The 15380-nt window shown below is 46.3% G+C and overlaps 1 protein-coding gene across 2 annotated transcripts in view; it reads right to left on the bottom strand.

The window, feature by feature from the left end:
• Positions 1–669, bottom strand: part of LOC144729379 (adiponectin receptor protein 1-like) — a 40053-nt gene extending 39384 nt beyond the window's left edge. Inside the window, exon 1 of one of the 2 annotated variants that reach the window (XM_078609609.1) lies at positions 565–669. In XM_078609609.1, coding sequence (XP_078465735.1) covers positions 565–581 — 17 coding nt within the window. In that variant the 5' untranslated portion in view covers positions 582–669. Of the gene's footprint in view, positions 1–555 lie in introns of both variants that reach the window. The other variant, XM_078609607.1, reaches the window with a different exon arrangement.
• Between the last annotated feature and the right edge of the window lie 14711 nt (positions 670–15380).

Genomic DNA, 15380 nt, shown 5'->3' with positions numbered 1-15380 from the left:
ATAGCCCAGTAAAAAATACACCTTTAAAGTGACTATTATTGTGTCTCTGGCTGTGCGGTACATTCACGACGGCCTGACAACTCACAGGGATTCAAGTTCAAATCCGGGCGTGACATCCACTCAGCTCTTAATCACCCCATGGTCGATAAAGCAGGTACTAATTTACAAGTACGTATATCACTAATTCGTGCTCGCCGTACGAATGTGGAATTCCCAACGCATTCGCTTCTTAACGCCCTCGTGCAAGCCGCTCATCATCCTCTCGCCATCAGAGAGAGGATGATGCGATTCGTAACAACTGCAACGGGAAACTTAACAAACAATTTAGCCAGGGGCCTACCCCTACAGGATATCAACAAGCGCACGCTACATGGGCGGTGAGGGGGGGGAGAAGCTTACTAACAAACAAACGACGCCGCTAACGACAATTGACGAAGGGGGGGGGTCTATCGGAATTAGTCGCTTAGTACATAAACTAAATAAGGGTGATTACAATGGTTATACGCTGTAGGATGTTGTTGCTAGGGAGACGCGGGGAGGGGGGGGGACACTCACGGAACCCACCGGCCTCTCGCCTCCATCTCTCCCGGCGACTGAAAGCGCCGACTGGCCTGGGCGCGCCTATCATTGGTCGGCGTGGTCGCGAGGGCGGGGCTTAAGGCTGGAGCGGATTGGCCAATAGGAGAAGCGCCTACTGGAGGGAGGGGGTTATTCAACATTATTTATTTATTGTTGTTGTCATTTAAAAAATGTGACTTTGTCAACAGTAAACAAATGTGGTGGTGGTGGTGTTCGTGATGCGGTAGGGTAGCGGTTAGCTCGCGTGCGCTAACCAACCCGGCGTACCCGAGATCGATTCCCGCTCACGGCCACCAACACCGGTGACGATTATCTGAACCGGTCCTTGGCCTCCCCCTAGGTCGACTCAGCCTCAAATCAGTACCTGGTGCGATGTCTAAAAACATCGCTACTGGGGCCACCCACCCTTCTCGTGCACCGCGCCGGGCTTCCTATGTTACTACTCGCTAACAGCACTTGCCCCAACAGTCTGTTAAGGCTATATGGGGGATTATTTGTCTGTTATTCAGCTGCTGCTGCTGCAGCATTGGCAGTGTTGAACAAACAGCAAAACCAAAACTCGACACATTTGTCAATGACACTGTGTGACATTCAAATGAAATAATAATAAAACAGACGACGTTTCGGGCAATGGCCCTTCTTCATAGCACAGTAACAGTGATGCCAGAGAGATACAGTGGACAAGACGAGTTAGCGGCGCTATTTAACACCATCCTAGTAAGCATGCACACGTTGGGTCAACGTTGGCATTTGGCTGGTACCGTTGGACCAACATTGACCCAACGTACCACGTTGACTCATGGTATTCATACTCTGATCAGCGCTGGATAAGTTGCACATGTAGCTACGGGCCCCGCACTTTGAAGGGCCCCGCGCTAAATGCTTTCAAATGATAAATTCCGGTTCAGTGATTCTGCACTTGCTCTATTGCTATAGTACTATACTGCCTTCAACTTTTATGAACGACTGGGTGTTTAAATTAGCGATTTGTCGTATTATCTGGCTGCATAGCAAATAAAAAAATACAATTACTTTGCTATGCAAGTAAAAAAAATTGTGTTTTAATGATTATGTGTTTATTTATTGACGGCCCCTTTTTAACATATGCTACAGGCCCGCACTAGTTTAATCCGGCACTGATTTTGACGTGTTGTCCCTCTGACGCGTATCTTCATTCGCTTTACAAAATTGTTGCTTATGATTTTTGTTTCGCTCATATTTATCTTGAGCCCAACCTATGCAGCCTTGCCCTCCTCAATTCAGTTCTTCAATAGTTTCCTGCAGATTCATTCGCGTTGCTCGTTAAAAATGACCAAACTGTATGCAGGAGGCACGCAACGTTGGATCAACGTTGCGAAACTCCCTTCCCGAGGGGATTTCCATAACCCTGGCTCGCCGGGAGAAGGCAGTGCAGCAAGTCGCCATCTGTGTTCATCTGTACGGGGCGTTTTCTCCCGTTGATCCGGTTTCACTCCCACCTTTATAAACAACTCATTAATTGGCTGCAAATATTTTCACATAAAGACCCATTGTAGCAGGGAGCGCCCTCCTGAAAACGAGTCAAACGACCGGGTGTGGTTCTCATGAATAAATAAGTAAACCATTATTTTAACGTGCACACCAGGATTCCTTCGTTATTCGCGAGGGATACGTTCCGGGCACGCTTGTGAATAGAACATCTCGCGGATAATGGTATTGGCCTATTAAAACCTATCTTTTTTTCATGAATGACCTTAAGTAAATACACAAATGAGCTTTTAAATATATGAAAATTATCATAACACAAGACATAAAAATTGGTTATTATACATATGAAGTACAGTATTAAATAATCATTAGGTCACTGCGGATGCATGGTACCGTCCCGACCGCCAATGTCAACGCCTCTCCTCAATGAGGCATTTGGAGATTACGTGAACGAAAACGGAGTTGCGTCACTGCTTCTTGACTCTGCGGGTTTGCCTAGTTTCCCGTTACCAGAATTGCACACGTGCTCCTCTAAAAGATTTGGGATATGAAAGAGGGAGGCCGCCGCTGAGCAAAGTGATGTTGAAATCACGAGTGGGTGAGAAAGCATTGCCATCAAAAGGTCACTCAGTCCCATTCCAGTACAGTGATTCCGCATGAGTAAAGTGCCACGTGCGTTTTTTTGGAGTCTCAGGGAACAGTCAAGCCAGGTCAGGTGGCCCTCTGAGTCTCGAGACATTCGAGTGTTGTACCGTATACGTTCGATAACTAATATCTAAGCAATTTAAGGCGATAGCTAAGGGGCAATGAAACATTGTCTGGTGACGCTGCTGCTGCTGCGTTGGCAGTGCTGTACAAGTACGAATAATGACAACAACAATAGCACATTCATCTTCTTGGTTCTTTCGGTAAAGTCACGTAGAAGGGAAGTAATAAAATAATAAAAATAAAACACAATAAAATAATTCTCACGACGTTTCGGCCACAACGCAAGCAGCCGTCCTCAGGTGAAGACCAGGTCTGTCGGGGAGACAGTGTGTATTTTTATTATTTTATTATTTCCCTTCTACGTGACTTTACCGAAAGAACCAAGAAGATGAATCCCTGCAGTCACGAAAGCTTTAAATCGAAAAATAACACATTCGTCAATAACACTGGCTTAAACTGAAGAATACATATACTAGGCGACGGTTTAGGCAATGGACCTCTTTCATAATACATAAATGTTTGGGGGCCATTGTCCTTTTCACGTGGTATGAAGGGTCATTGCCCGAAACGACGTCTATATAAAAAAATACTTTTAAGGCCACAGTGTTATTGACGAATGCGTTGAGTTTGATTTAGGGTAGGGGGAGATCTCACCACAAGATGCTTCTCCAACCATGGCCATGTCATCTTTGAACATTTTAACAACCAATCCTGGGGACCTTTAATTCCTGCCGTTCCAGGCCACTTCCCAGGGGTTAATGCTCAGCAGGTATTCAATTAAAGGTCTCATGATTATACCTTCTTCTTATATCTCGCTACCAAGGACATGGCCCTGTCACTGCCGATCGTAGTATTTTTTCTTCCGTGGCAGCCCGCCGACGTTTGGAATTCCACCCTGATCCATTTTCGCGACAGCATTCAATCTACAACGCGTACTTTTAAAGGTTGGGGAAAAAAACAGGTTTGAAAGGTTTTTTATTTGAAACGTAATATCACCCGCACTCAAGGGGGATATCCAAAACATATTGTACAAACAAATGCCCAGATATAATCAGGTAAAACACGGAACGATAAAATGCACTTTAGGGAGAAAGCAATACAGTGGGTCTCGCACTCACTTCTGAACGAACACACGGAGACTGGGAGCTAGCGGGCAATGCATTGCAGGTCCGAGGAAGTGGCACTCGAGAAGACCCGGCCACCCAGCATCCATGGGGTGCACGATCCATGGGCTGGGAAAGGACGGCCCTTCTCGAGGGCACTTGAGACACTTAAAGGCTCTGCGCGAGTGCTCCTCACGGATATTCGGATGGAGGCCACTTTCGCCGATAAAACGTCAGGGCGTGAGGGCCGTCACACATTTGGGGGTTTGACAGCACCACGGGGTGTGCGGGGGGGGGGGGTGTGTTTTAACATTTGTTGTCTATAGCCGGTGGGCCGCACGTCAAGCGGCCGCACTAAAGGCCACCAGGGGCTGTCAGTAACCCGTGGGGCCTTGCAATGATGACCGCCGCACCGCACTTTCTAGCCCGGCGTTTGAGCTCAACGGAGACTGGCTTCGTGCCCCGGAGGTCGCGGTTATTTTTCGTCTCCGTGAAATATTTCGCCGCGCGTCATGAAAATTGCAGCCCTGTTATTGTCATCATTATTACTGGCATCGTCGTGATTGGCTGTTGAAACGTCCGCAGGTGAAATGACCCCACGGGTTGGAGATGTATCTTCCAGTTGAGATCTCTCCTCACCCACCATTGTTTAGATATTAATTCTAAAGCACAACCGCCGCAAGGCATGCTATTCGCAATGGGAATGCATCGATGCATTCGCGTGTTTTTTGCCCCCATTGTAATTGTACGTTTGCCATCTGGAACTTCATCCTCATCTGAGACGCTATCATTCCTGGCCTACATGCATTTCATTTGCTATAGAGAGATATCTGCATAAGATTCCTCGCACTAAGCTACAGCTGGTATTCCTATTTCGAGTTATGGTTTAATCTCTCCCCCTTAGGGGCTACCGCTTGGATATGGTATTTGTACTGTCGCAGCAAATACTAAATTGTGGGCAGCAGAGGGCAGTAAAAGCCAAACATACAACATTGTTGTACGGTACACTACCAAGCTCCCAGGTACACACACCCTTCCTTCCCCACCTTCTCACCAAGACCAACGTGGTAAATTATTGTTAAATAAAAGCCCACGCGTGACCCGCACAACATGTACATGCAGCGGTGGCACTATGAACCTGGATCACCTGAGTCCCTACCGCGGCTAACACCAGTGACACGTCATATCCCAACCTCTTCCGCGGCCCCCCCCCCCACCCCCATATTTACTGACCAGCATGGTGAAGTATGGCTGAACAATCCCAATGACTGACATGGTCTGGGAGGACCTTCATCCAGCAGTGGATAGATCATATCTGATAAGTATGGCATTCCTAAGCACTCGTGCTAAGGGGCCGTCCATAAATGACGTCACGCACCTGGGGGGGGGGGGGGGTCAGACATATAAAACGATGTGTGACGATGGGGGGAGGGGGGTTGAGAAATGTGACGTCACATCAAAATGCGCAACTTTTAATAAATATAGACAACGCCTTCTACTTAATTAAATAGACTTTTAAATAAATGTTTTCTCCTACAACGTCAGAGTGCAGCGCCACATTAAATACGCACTACAATGACAATAGTTTAAAGCGATTTGAAGCATGTTTTATTTGGGGGGGGGCAGAGGTTTTGAGGGGGGGTCTGACATTATGTGACGCCGTGTGACGAAGGGGGGGGGGGGTGGTAAAAAATCGTCCAAAATCGCGTGACGTCATTTATGGACGGCCCCAAACATAGAGTGTAAGACTGCGCGATTAGTGGCATTATCTCATGAGATGTAGGTCAACGTTTCACAGTTTCAAAACGAAAGACTGTCACAGAACTGTATATTTTTGTGTGATTTGTTTACCTTTTCTCTTAGTTGCACTCCGATCGTGTGTTTTCTTGTCCTGTTAATTGTTGGTGAAACGTTCTGACCAGCCCCTCTTCGACATCTGTGGAACAAAAAACTTTATCGCTCATCGGATTCTCTCCAGTATACCCAGTGCTGGCCCGAGCCTCTTGGGGGCCCTAAGCAGAATTTGATTTGGGGGCCCCCCTCCCACCACGCAGACTCATCTGTGCTAGAAGATTATTGACACAAATGTCACACTATAATGTTATAGCGAATATTATAAACGAATACAGTGAGGTTTTCACTTGTTTAAGTTATTTAATTGTAAAAAAAAACGATTCGGGGGCCCCCTGGTGGCCAGGGGGCCCCAAGCAGCCGCTTAGTTCGCTTATGCCTCGGGCCGGCCCTGAGTATACCTACTATAATCACCCAGCAATGTCTGTCCTTAACGCTCGTGACGTCACTTCACGTGGACCAGCCCCCGTAATTAATATTCATGAGCAGGTGAGATCCTCCAAATGGACCCCGTGACGTCACTCCACATGGGGGGGGGGGGCTCCTCCCACCTCATCGGCATCAACTTACAGTCCTCACCGCAGAGGCAGAACGTTCACGTCACGTGATCTCCGTAACGCTGTTGAGACATCAAAGTAAAAAGGACGTCGTGATGAACAAGGGATTATAACTTTTAAATGAAATAAGTCTGTGTCACCGCGCCCTTACAAATTACACGCGAATTGATGCAGTGAAAATCACGTCGCGGTCTGCTTTTTGCTTGCAAATTTTAGATTTACTGCAATACACCCGTCCTTGGACGGGCAAAAGGCGAGTAAATAAAGAAATACTCTGATTTCTGAAGTCACTTCAACCGACCACTCTGGAGCACTCCTTAAATGTGCCCTGCCAAGAGTGCTCATCGCACATCAATCACTAAATGTCCGTTCCTCTCTGCGTCTCTTATAATGTGCACTTTCCACGCACTACGTTCCCCGTGCCTTTGGGTCTCAATGAACTCCTTGCCATAAATGTGTTTATTTGTTTTGTGACGTCCATCACTTTGAGCACCTTCGTTCAAATGCACTTTATAAATGTAATTTACAATTATTCATGGCGAAGTTTTGGGGGGGGGGGGGGGGCACGGAACGGGGGGGAGACAACGCCCCGCCCAAACTGAACACATTTATTATTTAATATTCAAAATTTCGATTTAAAGTTTTCGTGACTGCAGGGATTCATCTTCTTGGTTCTTTCGGTAAAGTCACGTAGAAGGAAATAATAAAATAATAAAAATAAAACATAATAAAATACAATTCTCACCTGAGAATTGTATTTATTATGTTTATTTTTTATTAATTTATTATTATTTCCCTTCTACGTGACTTTACCGAAAGAACCAAGAAGATTATGAGTCTGTTTCACTTCCTAAATCACGTCTTAAAACTCACCTCTTTGTACTGCAGGCTTCCCCTGGAGCTTAAGATTAAAAAAACAATGTTGTTGTCTAATTTGCGTTGCTCTGCAATTATTATTATTATGAATAGTCGCTTTCATCGTAGTTCTTCATTTTGTTGGTGGTCATTGATATTGTTTTTATCAGCTTTCCATTTCGCTTCGATTGTGTCTACATTATGTGAGTGTAATTTCATTTTTGCGTACAGTGCTTTATAAAATAGAGGTTCCTTTTTATTAATTCTCGTCGTAATATAAAACCAGGACGCTCCTGACAAATTGTCCTTGGAATCAGTGTGACTTTCCTGTATAAATACGTGCTCATTATTATAATAATACATTTCATGTAAGCAGTTGAATGCCGACCCATCCTCAGAAATGAGCCTAGACATTTATTATCTCTCAGTCACACTCAATAATTGCCCTAGGTTCAATCTCTTATTTTTTTTAAGACCATGTTCTTTATTTATTTCTAGAAACACATTTCGATATAACCCATTACTCAAAATGTGTCGCGACAATATGCAATTATAAATGCATTAATTGATTGTGAACATTTTAGCTTACAAAGACGCCGTAATCATCATCATTACTAATTTATTATCATTTCAGGAATTTATTTATAATTTATTCATTAATAATAAATTCAGGAACAAATGACAAAAATCACACAACAGCCAATTAGTTCATTTTCGCGCACGTCGACATTAATTTGCATCGTTCACCGTCGCACACCGGAGATTTGGAGCGTAATTAATTTATTGTATTTTATCAAATGAGCCATGTTTAATGTTATAAATGTGCATCCGCTGTATTATTCTCTGCACCATTGAAAAGCCACTGCATTATGGTATAGCGTGGAAATGCATTATACTGCTTGCAACAACGAGTTCATATCAAGTGAACGCATTGTTGCTCTGGGCTCCGAGATCTTAAGCCAATGCTCAACACGAATACTAGACGTGACGTGGCCGAGTGGCACAGGGGTGAGAGACGCTGAGGCCCAGCACTACTGAGAACCTGGGTTCGAGAACACAATTGAATCACCAGGTTCTTAGTGGTTGATGATTCAATTGGGTTCTGGAGCGTTAAAAATCGACGGTCTCTCAGCCCGGGCACCAACGACTGCAATGAAATAACATGGCACGTGTTAGATTCGTTTTTTTTTTTGGAAACTGAAAGGGTGAAAAGGAGGTAAAGGTTCAGCCCTGCAATTGTTTGCTCACGCTACTGCTGGCAACAGAGCCTCCACCAGAGGGAGCCCTTCGAGAAGGCATTCGGCCTATTCTGCTACGCTGGCCAGACTAAAATAACCCTATTTTTATTTCACCAAGTAAGGCCCACTGAATTTCGATTTAAAGCTTTCGTGACTTGCAGGGATTCGTCTTCTTGGTTCTTTCGGTAAAGTCACGTAGAAGGGAAATAATAAAATAATAAAAATAAAACATAATAAAATAATTCTCACGACGTTTCGGCCACAACGCAAGCAGCCGTCCTCAGGTTAAGAACAGGTCTGTCGGAAAGACAGCGTCTGAATGCGTCTGAATGAACACCACCAGGCTTGGTAGCGTATATTTAAGCTGGGTTGCCAAGCCTGGTGGTGTTCATTCAGACGCTGTCTTTCCGACAGACCTGTTCTTCACCTGAGGACGGCTGATTGCGTTGTGGCCGAAACGTCGTGAGAATAATTTTATTATGTTTTATTTGTATTATTTTATTATTTCCCTTCTACGTGACTTTACCGAAAGAACCAAGAAGATGAAGGCCCACTGAGTTATATGCCTATGTTTCAGAAGCAACCTGGCCACACATGGTAGATCAACGATGTGGCTTATCGCGTGGAAATATGTAGCAGCCAAATACTCTCAAAGGCATGTTTCTAAATGTAGAGGGAACAAGGGGAGGAGCTTCAGAAAAATCCACGCGATCACGGGGAGAGAGACACGCAAACTCCAAATATACAACAGGCGTCAGGGTCGGGATCGAACCCACGACCTACTGCGTACCAGGCGAGGGAGTTCACATCTCGCCAAGATGCAGTGGGAGTACCCACGTCTTACAGCACCGCACGCGGCCTGCCGATGGGTCGGGCAAGGTGGGCTGGTTGGGAATTTAACAAACTTGCCCCAAGTCGTCTGCCTCTTCCGAAGACATCTTGCTAGCGTGGGCAAAAGAGACCAAATACCCTTCACATGGGCTCTTTACTGGGAAGCCACTGGAGCCATGCACATTAAAATCGAATTTGAAAACTCGTTTCTTTCGAACTGATTTTTTGTGTTCAGTTTGTTGTCCTTCCCCCGCGCCTCCGATTAGTACGGTGCGAAAGAAGTCCAACGTACATGTAGGACTCCTCCGAGCAGAGGCCCTTCCTCCAGCAGTGGCGTGTGCGAGCAATTGCAGGGGCTTGCACCTTTACCCCGATTTCCCCACCGCCTGTTCGGTCGTCCGTGTATGGCGTGATGGGCGGTTATCGGCAGGCGTGAGCGGTTATCAGCGCGCAGAGTTCAAGGCTAGAGAGAGAGAGAGAGAGCCGGATATCGACTCGGGCACGCACGCCGATCGGCCGTGATGGTCCGATTCTCGACACAGGAACTGTATTCCCGCGTGGGAGGCGTCTTTGTCCCTGGGTAACCCAAAGCAGGGGTCGTCCATTCAACTGGGGCGCCACGGTGGCGAGATGTTAAATGCGTCGATTTGTACACAGGGTGTCGTGTTTTTTGATGCCGACCCCGACGCCTGTGTATTTGACGTTTGCATGCTGTCTCCGCGTGGTCTCGTGGATTTCTCTGCGGGTTCTCGTTGAGAGTATTTGGCTGCTGTAAATTTCCACGTGATAGGAAGCCACTTCGTTGAGCTATCATTTGTGGCCAGGTCACTTCTGAAAAAGAGCTATATATAGCTCAGTGGGCCTTACCTCGTAAAATGTAAATAGGGGTACTGTAGTAACTTCTTCATCTGCCACTCAGTAGTTATTCCCATCGGCCCTCATCCCTTCCAGGAGACGTGCGTCCACGTTCAGACATGTTGAAAAAAAAAAACAAGTGCAATGTTTTTTGTTTATGGGATCCCTCTGGAGATGTTTGGGCCCTGGGTAAAGTTCCATAACTTTCGCCCAATTAAATGTGTCCCCGTGTCCCTCACCCGTGGCCAAACCGCGAACCAGCCGGGAGAGGTCATGCATTACTCGTGATGTGTGGTTTGGCTCACGAACAAACAAGTCTCGTACACAGCCACAATTTTTAATAATGCGTAGATTGTCTCGGCTGTGTTGCTGTGTTGTTTTTTTTTCTGGTTGTACCGGGAGTGTTCACTGGAATTGGCATCGATCTCCCGGTGACGATTGAAAGTAATCCGGTAGATTTAAAGACAAAAATGAAAATAAATAAATAAATATCAATCTCTTCGGAATAGCTTCAGTCAGAGTTGGCAACCATAGTTGCACCACGTGGTATTCGGCATGATGTCCGACGTTTCAGCGGTGCCGGCTCAGTAATTTGAGCTCTGAACCATCCCAACCTCTGCCCATAAGAACACCCTGTCTCGCTTCTTAAACCACTAAGTCACTCAAAGCGCACGTCGCCCAATTGGCAATTAGGAATCGATGCACGAATTGAGCTTCTTTGGCAAGAAGTCGCCCGCAATTGGAGCGGAACGTCGGACATCATGCCAAACATCACGCGGTACAATCCAAAAGCGCATCACGGAACCGTGCAACCAGAATCATCCATCTAAAGGCCAGTGTCGCCCCCTACTGGGGCAATCGCAGTTGAGCGTGGTATTCACAACGCAATTGCGTGGTGCGTGTGTATGGACTGTATGTCGCTCCTCTTTCGCACCGTACGTAGCCAGCCGTGCTTAATCGGAGGTGCGGTTGAAACTTCCGTGTGGGTTGAAATATAAAGCAATGCGTGACCCTCGTGAAGCTAAGTTATTTCTGTATATGGACCGCTTGAAGTGACATCAATCATTTCAAGGGTTTTTTTCTTTTTTTAACTTTTATAATAAATTATATCTTACATTCTTTTGGCAATTTGTCGCCACATTTGACCCCGATTGAGCGATCGGCGTCACGCCACGAGATGGAGAACGGTCCGCAGAAGCAGATCTCTCAGAGCTACTTCCGAGATTCAAATCCTGATGTGTCCGCCGTGTGTGTGAACACGGGGAGGAGAGGTCCAGTTAGGTGATTGTTTGCAGATGGAATACGAGCGACCGCGTCTTGGAGTGGTGACTTTGTGTGTGACACGAGAGAATTAAAAAAAACCCCACACAACTACTCTCTAACCCCTAACGCGTTCGTCCAAAAAGACTGCGTGGCCTTAAAATAAATAACAAATATATTAAAGGCGTCGTTCTTTCGGGAAATGGCCCTTGGTCATATCACGTAGAGAAGCCACACACAGAGAGAGAGTTCATACGGGTTAGAGACTGCACTTAGCACAATTGGGCCTGAGTGCAGCATGTAAAGTTCAATCTCCAACCCTTATTATATATCGCTCTCTCTCTGGCCTCTATATTTATGTGCTACGAGGGTGGGCCATTGCCCGAAACGTCGCCTATTAGATGTGTTTTTCCTTCAAGGCCGCACACAGTGTTACTGAGGAATGTGTTGGGTAGGTTTGTTGTTGTTTATTGTGCTTGTGCAGCACGTCCAATGCAGCATCATCATCATCATCAAATAATTAGTTTAACAGAGGAAATAATGGAAACGCAGCTACGAAAAACCGGGGATAGACAAACAGACGAGACCTTCTACCTTTGAATTACCAATCGCATGTATCGACTCATCGACCCAGCTGTGCATTAATCCGTGGACCTTCACCTGAAGACGGCTGCTTGCGTTGTAGCCGAAACGTCGTGAGAATTATTTTATTTTATTATGTTTTATTTTTATCATTTTATTACTTCCCTTCTACGTGACTTTACCGAAAGAACCAAGAAGACCGTGGACGTCTTACCCATTTCTCGAGGGCCTTTCTCTAGTGGCGGACGTTCTCCCACAAGCAAAGACGCGAGCAAGACATTTGCAGGGCGATGCCTTTGCCAGTTACGATTGCAGCAGACACGTGCAAGTAATTGCGGTATTTACTTTTTATGTAAAAAAAACCCCGCAGCGTTGTGGTGGATTGCGAGCACAAGCATATTTTAATGGCACACGAATGTAGATTTATACCGCGGCTGAACGCGACCACGTCTCAAGGTAAGGGCGCTGTACAGAAACAGTGGGCTTATTGATTTCAGGCGGAGGGGAAGGTGTCGTGTCGGCCATGCAGTTTTATTTTTTGTAAGTAAAAACTCGGCGGAGTATAATTAAGTAAAATAATGAAAAAAAAAGTAATAAGTAGTTAGTCGCAGTAATATTATTTCAGTAATTATAATATAAATATTAAGAAAACACCGCGAATGAAAATCCCATTCATGGAGAAATGTGTTCACAGCTGCCCCTGCTTTTTAGGTCATTCCCAGTTCAGCGGCGGATTTGTAGTGAATACAAGGCCAAGGCGCGTAGCCCGAGCATACCTGGCTTTCATAAACACACCACGCCACATGTCCCCCATATAGCATCAACATACTGCTGGGGCAAGTGCTGTTAGCGAGCACCTACGAAGGCCGGCACGGCACACGAGGCGGTGGATCGGTGGCCAGCGCCAAGCTCAGATGCCTTTATATCAGAATCACCAGGTACTGTATTCTCGGTAAAGTCACGTAGATATAAAAATTTAAGAAATTTGTTTTAGTTAAAATTAAAAGCAAAAAACCACGACGTTTCGATCGCAACAAAATAAATTTTTTAATTTTTATTTATTTATTTTTTATCTACGTGACTTTACCGAAATAACCAATGATATGAATTCCTGCAGTCACGATTGTTTTAAGTCAAAATTTCACAAGGTACTGTGTTAATCTCAGGCTGAGTGGACCTAGGGGAAGCCCAGGACCGGTTTATATAGCTCGCCACTGATCTTGGCCTGTGAGCGGAAATCGAACTCGGGCCGCACATTGCGCTAACCACTGCACTATCACAAAGATACAAACATACATAGACATGCACTGGTACACACACACACACGCGCAAACACGACTAAAACCCCACCTAATTTCACACTTGAGCGCAGGACCTGGCCAGGCAGCGGAATTGAATTTGGGTCACCGAGCGTTTCTTTGCAAGAGGGCTTCACAACCTTTGACCCATTCCCCTGGGGTTTTTTTTTTGGGATCCGTAACGCGAAACGCGCAGGTGATCCCATCGCTCAAATCATCACCGTCGTCATCATCATGTCCATCGCCAGCCATGGTTTATCCACTGCTGGATGAACGCCTCCCCCAAGCCGTCGCCATCCGTCACAGTCCCGCGACGTGAAAATCCACCCAGCACCTGGACACGAGCCGATTCTCATTGCTCCATCTCCGCGGCGAGTCACGTCGATAATTGTGAAACTGCCAAAAAAACTGTGGTGGGCTGTGATTTGTCCAGGAGATGGCAGTGCAGAAAGTGGGTTTATTTAACCTATCCTTTTTTTTCTCTCACCAGACATTGCAGCTTCTTCTCACACGTGAAAAGCGGCACTCTTGACATTGGAATTGGCCAGACGTCCCAATGCAGGGCGATCCTGAAAAAAATTTATCCATAAAGCTCAGTGAGGCTAAGCAGGCTCAATTACATGACTACTCGTCAGACTGTAAGGCAGTGTTCTTCACTCGTTTTCAGAGGGGGGGCACTTTCACCGATACGACATCCGTGTGAGGACCACCACACATTTGAAACCATTGGGGGTTTGACAGCACGATAGAGGTGAAAATAAGAATAGGCTTTACCCTTCCTGGCAATAAAACAGGATGTGTTAAGATATTCAAACACAAAACAGATACATTTCGCGAGGAATCAGGTTTGCGTTAACCACACACACAGCACTTGCGGTGAGCATGCAAACAAACGTGCTCTGAATATGCACGGATTGTGTTTGTAGCCGATTGGCCTACTAAAGGTATTCTTGAAAAAAGTGCCTGCACATCTTATCAACCTGCTTTACTGCCAGAAAGGGTAAAACCTACTCTCACTCCTTATACTTTGATACTGACATAAAGGTCACGTGATACGATGGGGGTGGTTTCACATGTGTGTATCGTGAGGGGCCCGCAATGGAAGAGGCCACGAGGGACAGCCGGTGGCCCGCGGGCCTTGCAATGAAGAACACAGTTGTAGGGGGTCCTCTGCCCTTGCAATTCGATGAAATGGCACAATTGAAGAAACACATTTATGAGTCTGGGAACGTTTCGGTGCCATGTAGCGGCCTCTCGTGGCTGCAGCGATCACGTGAACCCATTGCACGCAACGGATGCCAAACGAACATGATCGAACGTCGCCGCACGCGCGATGCCCCGAGACGCGTGCATCGTGAACTTAACAATCGACAGTGATCCACGAATTGATTTGTCGATTCGTTCCGGCGACTGAAGTCTGAAAATGTGGCCTCGAGTGTGAACATTGGAAAATGATTCCTAATTAAAATGTTTAAACGAGACACTAGCCTTTTTCTCAAAAGTGAATTCGTGCGCAAGCGAGCGTTGCGATGGTGCTCATCTCCTGTGTACAGCAATGACAGCCGGCAACGGAAATTCCACGTTACTATGGTGGGTGCAAGTGTGCCCATAGGACAAACATTGTTGAAATTACTCTTTGGTTCTTTCGGTAAAGTCAAATCAAGAATGTTGAAATTCCCCACATTGGTACTGATTTTGTTGACCCCGGAGAGATGATGGGCTCACAGTAAAGTCCCAACGCAGAAAACGAATTCGCAAACTCCAGATCGCTCTACCGCTGAGCCAACGTAATTGCTACCCCCCCCCCCCCCCCCGAAAGAGCAACAAAAAAGACGTCACATTTAAAACCACGTAGAAAAATCAACTCGATCTCATTTCATTTGAAGACTATTACTTGCCGCGCATTAGCAAGGTCAATCAGCGTTGTGCAATTGCGGATCGTCGCTCTCAGAACGAATTAATCCAAGCGCCGGAAACACCCGTTTTCCCCGTCTGGTGCTGATCTGGCAACTCGGGACGGTGGTGATGGGAGCAACCGCGCGGCCTAATGCTGCTGCCGCCTATGGGGGAGCGCGCTCTGCATGGGCTGCTGTGAAGAAGCTCAGCGGATTCTGCAGCGTTGGTGCTCCAAGACACCTCGGCGGTCACTCCCTGGGACGTTCTTCTAATGTCGGGGAAGGGAGGCGGGGAGAGGGG

This window comes from Lampetra planeri, chromosome 32 (assembly GCF_965212315.1).
Source record: "Lampetra planeri chromosome 32, kcLamPlan1.2.h2, whole genome shotgun sequence".
NCBI classification, from domain to species: Eukaryota; Metazoa; Chordata; class Hyperoartia; order Petromyzontiformes; family Petromyzontidae; genus Lampetra; species Lampetra planeri.
This window is presented reverse-complemented; position numbering and strand designations above follow the sequence as displayed.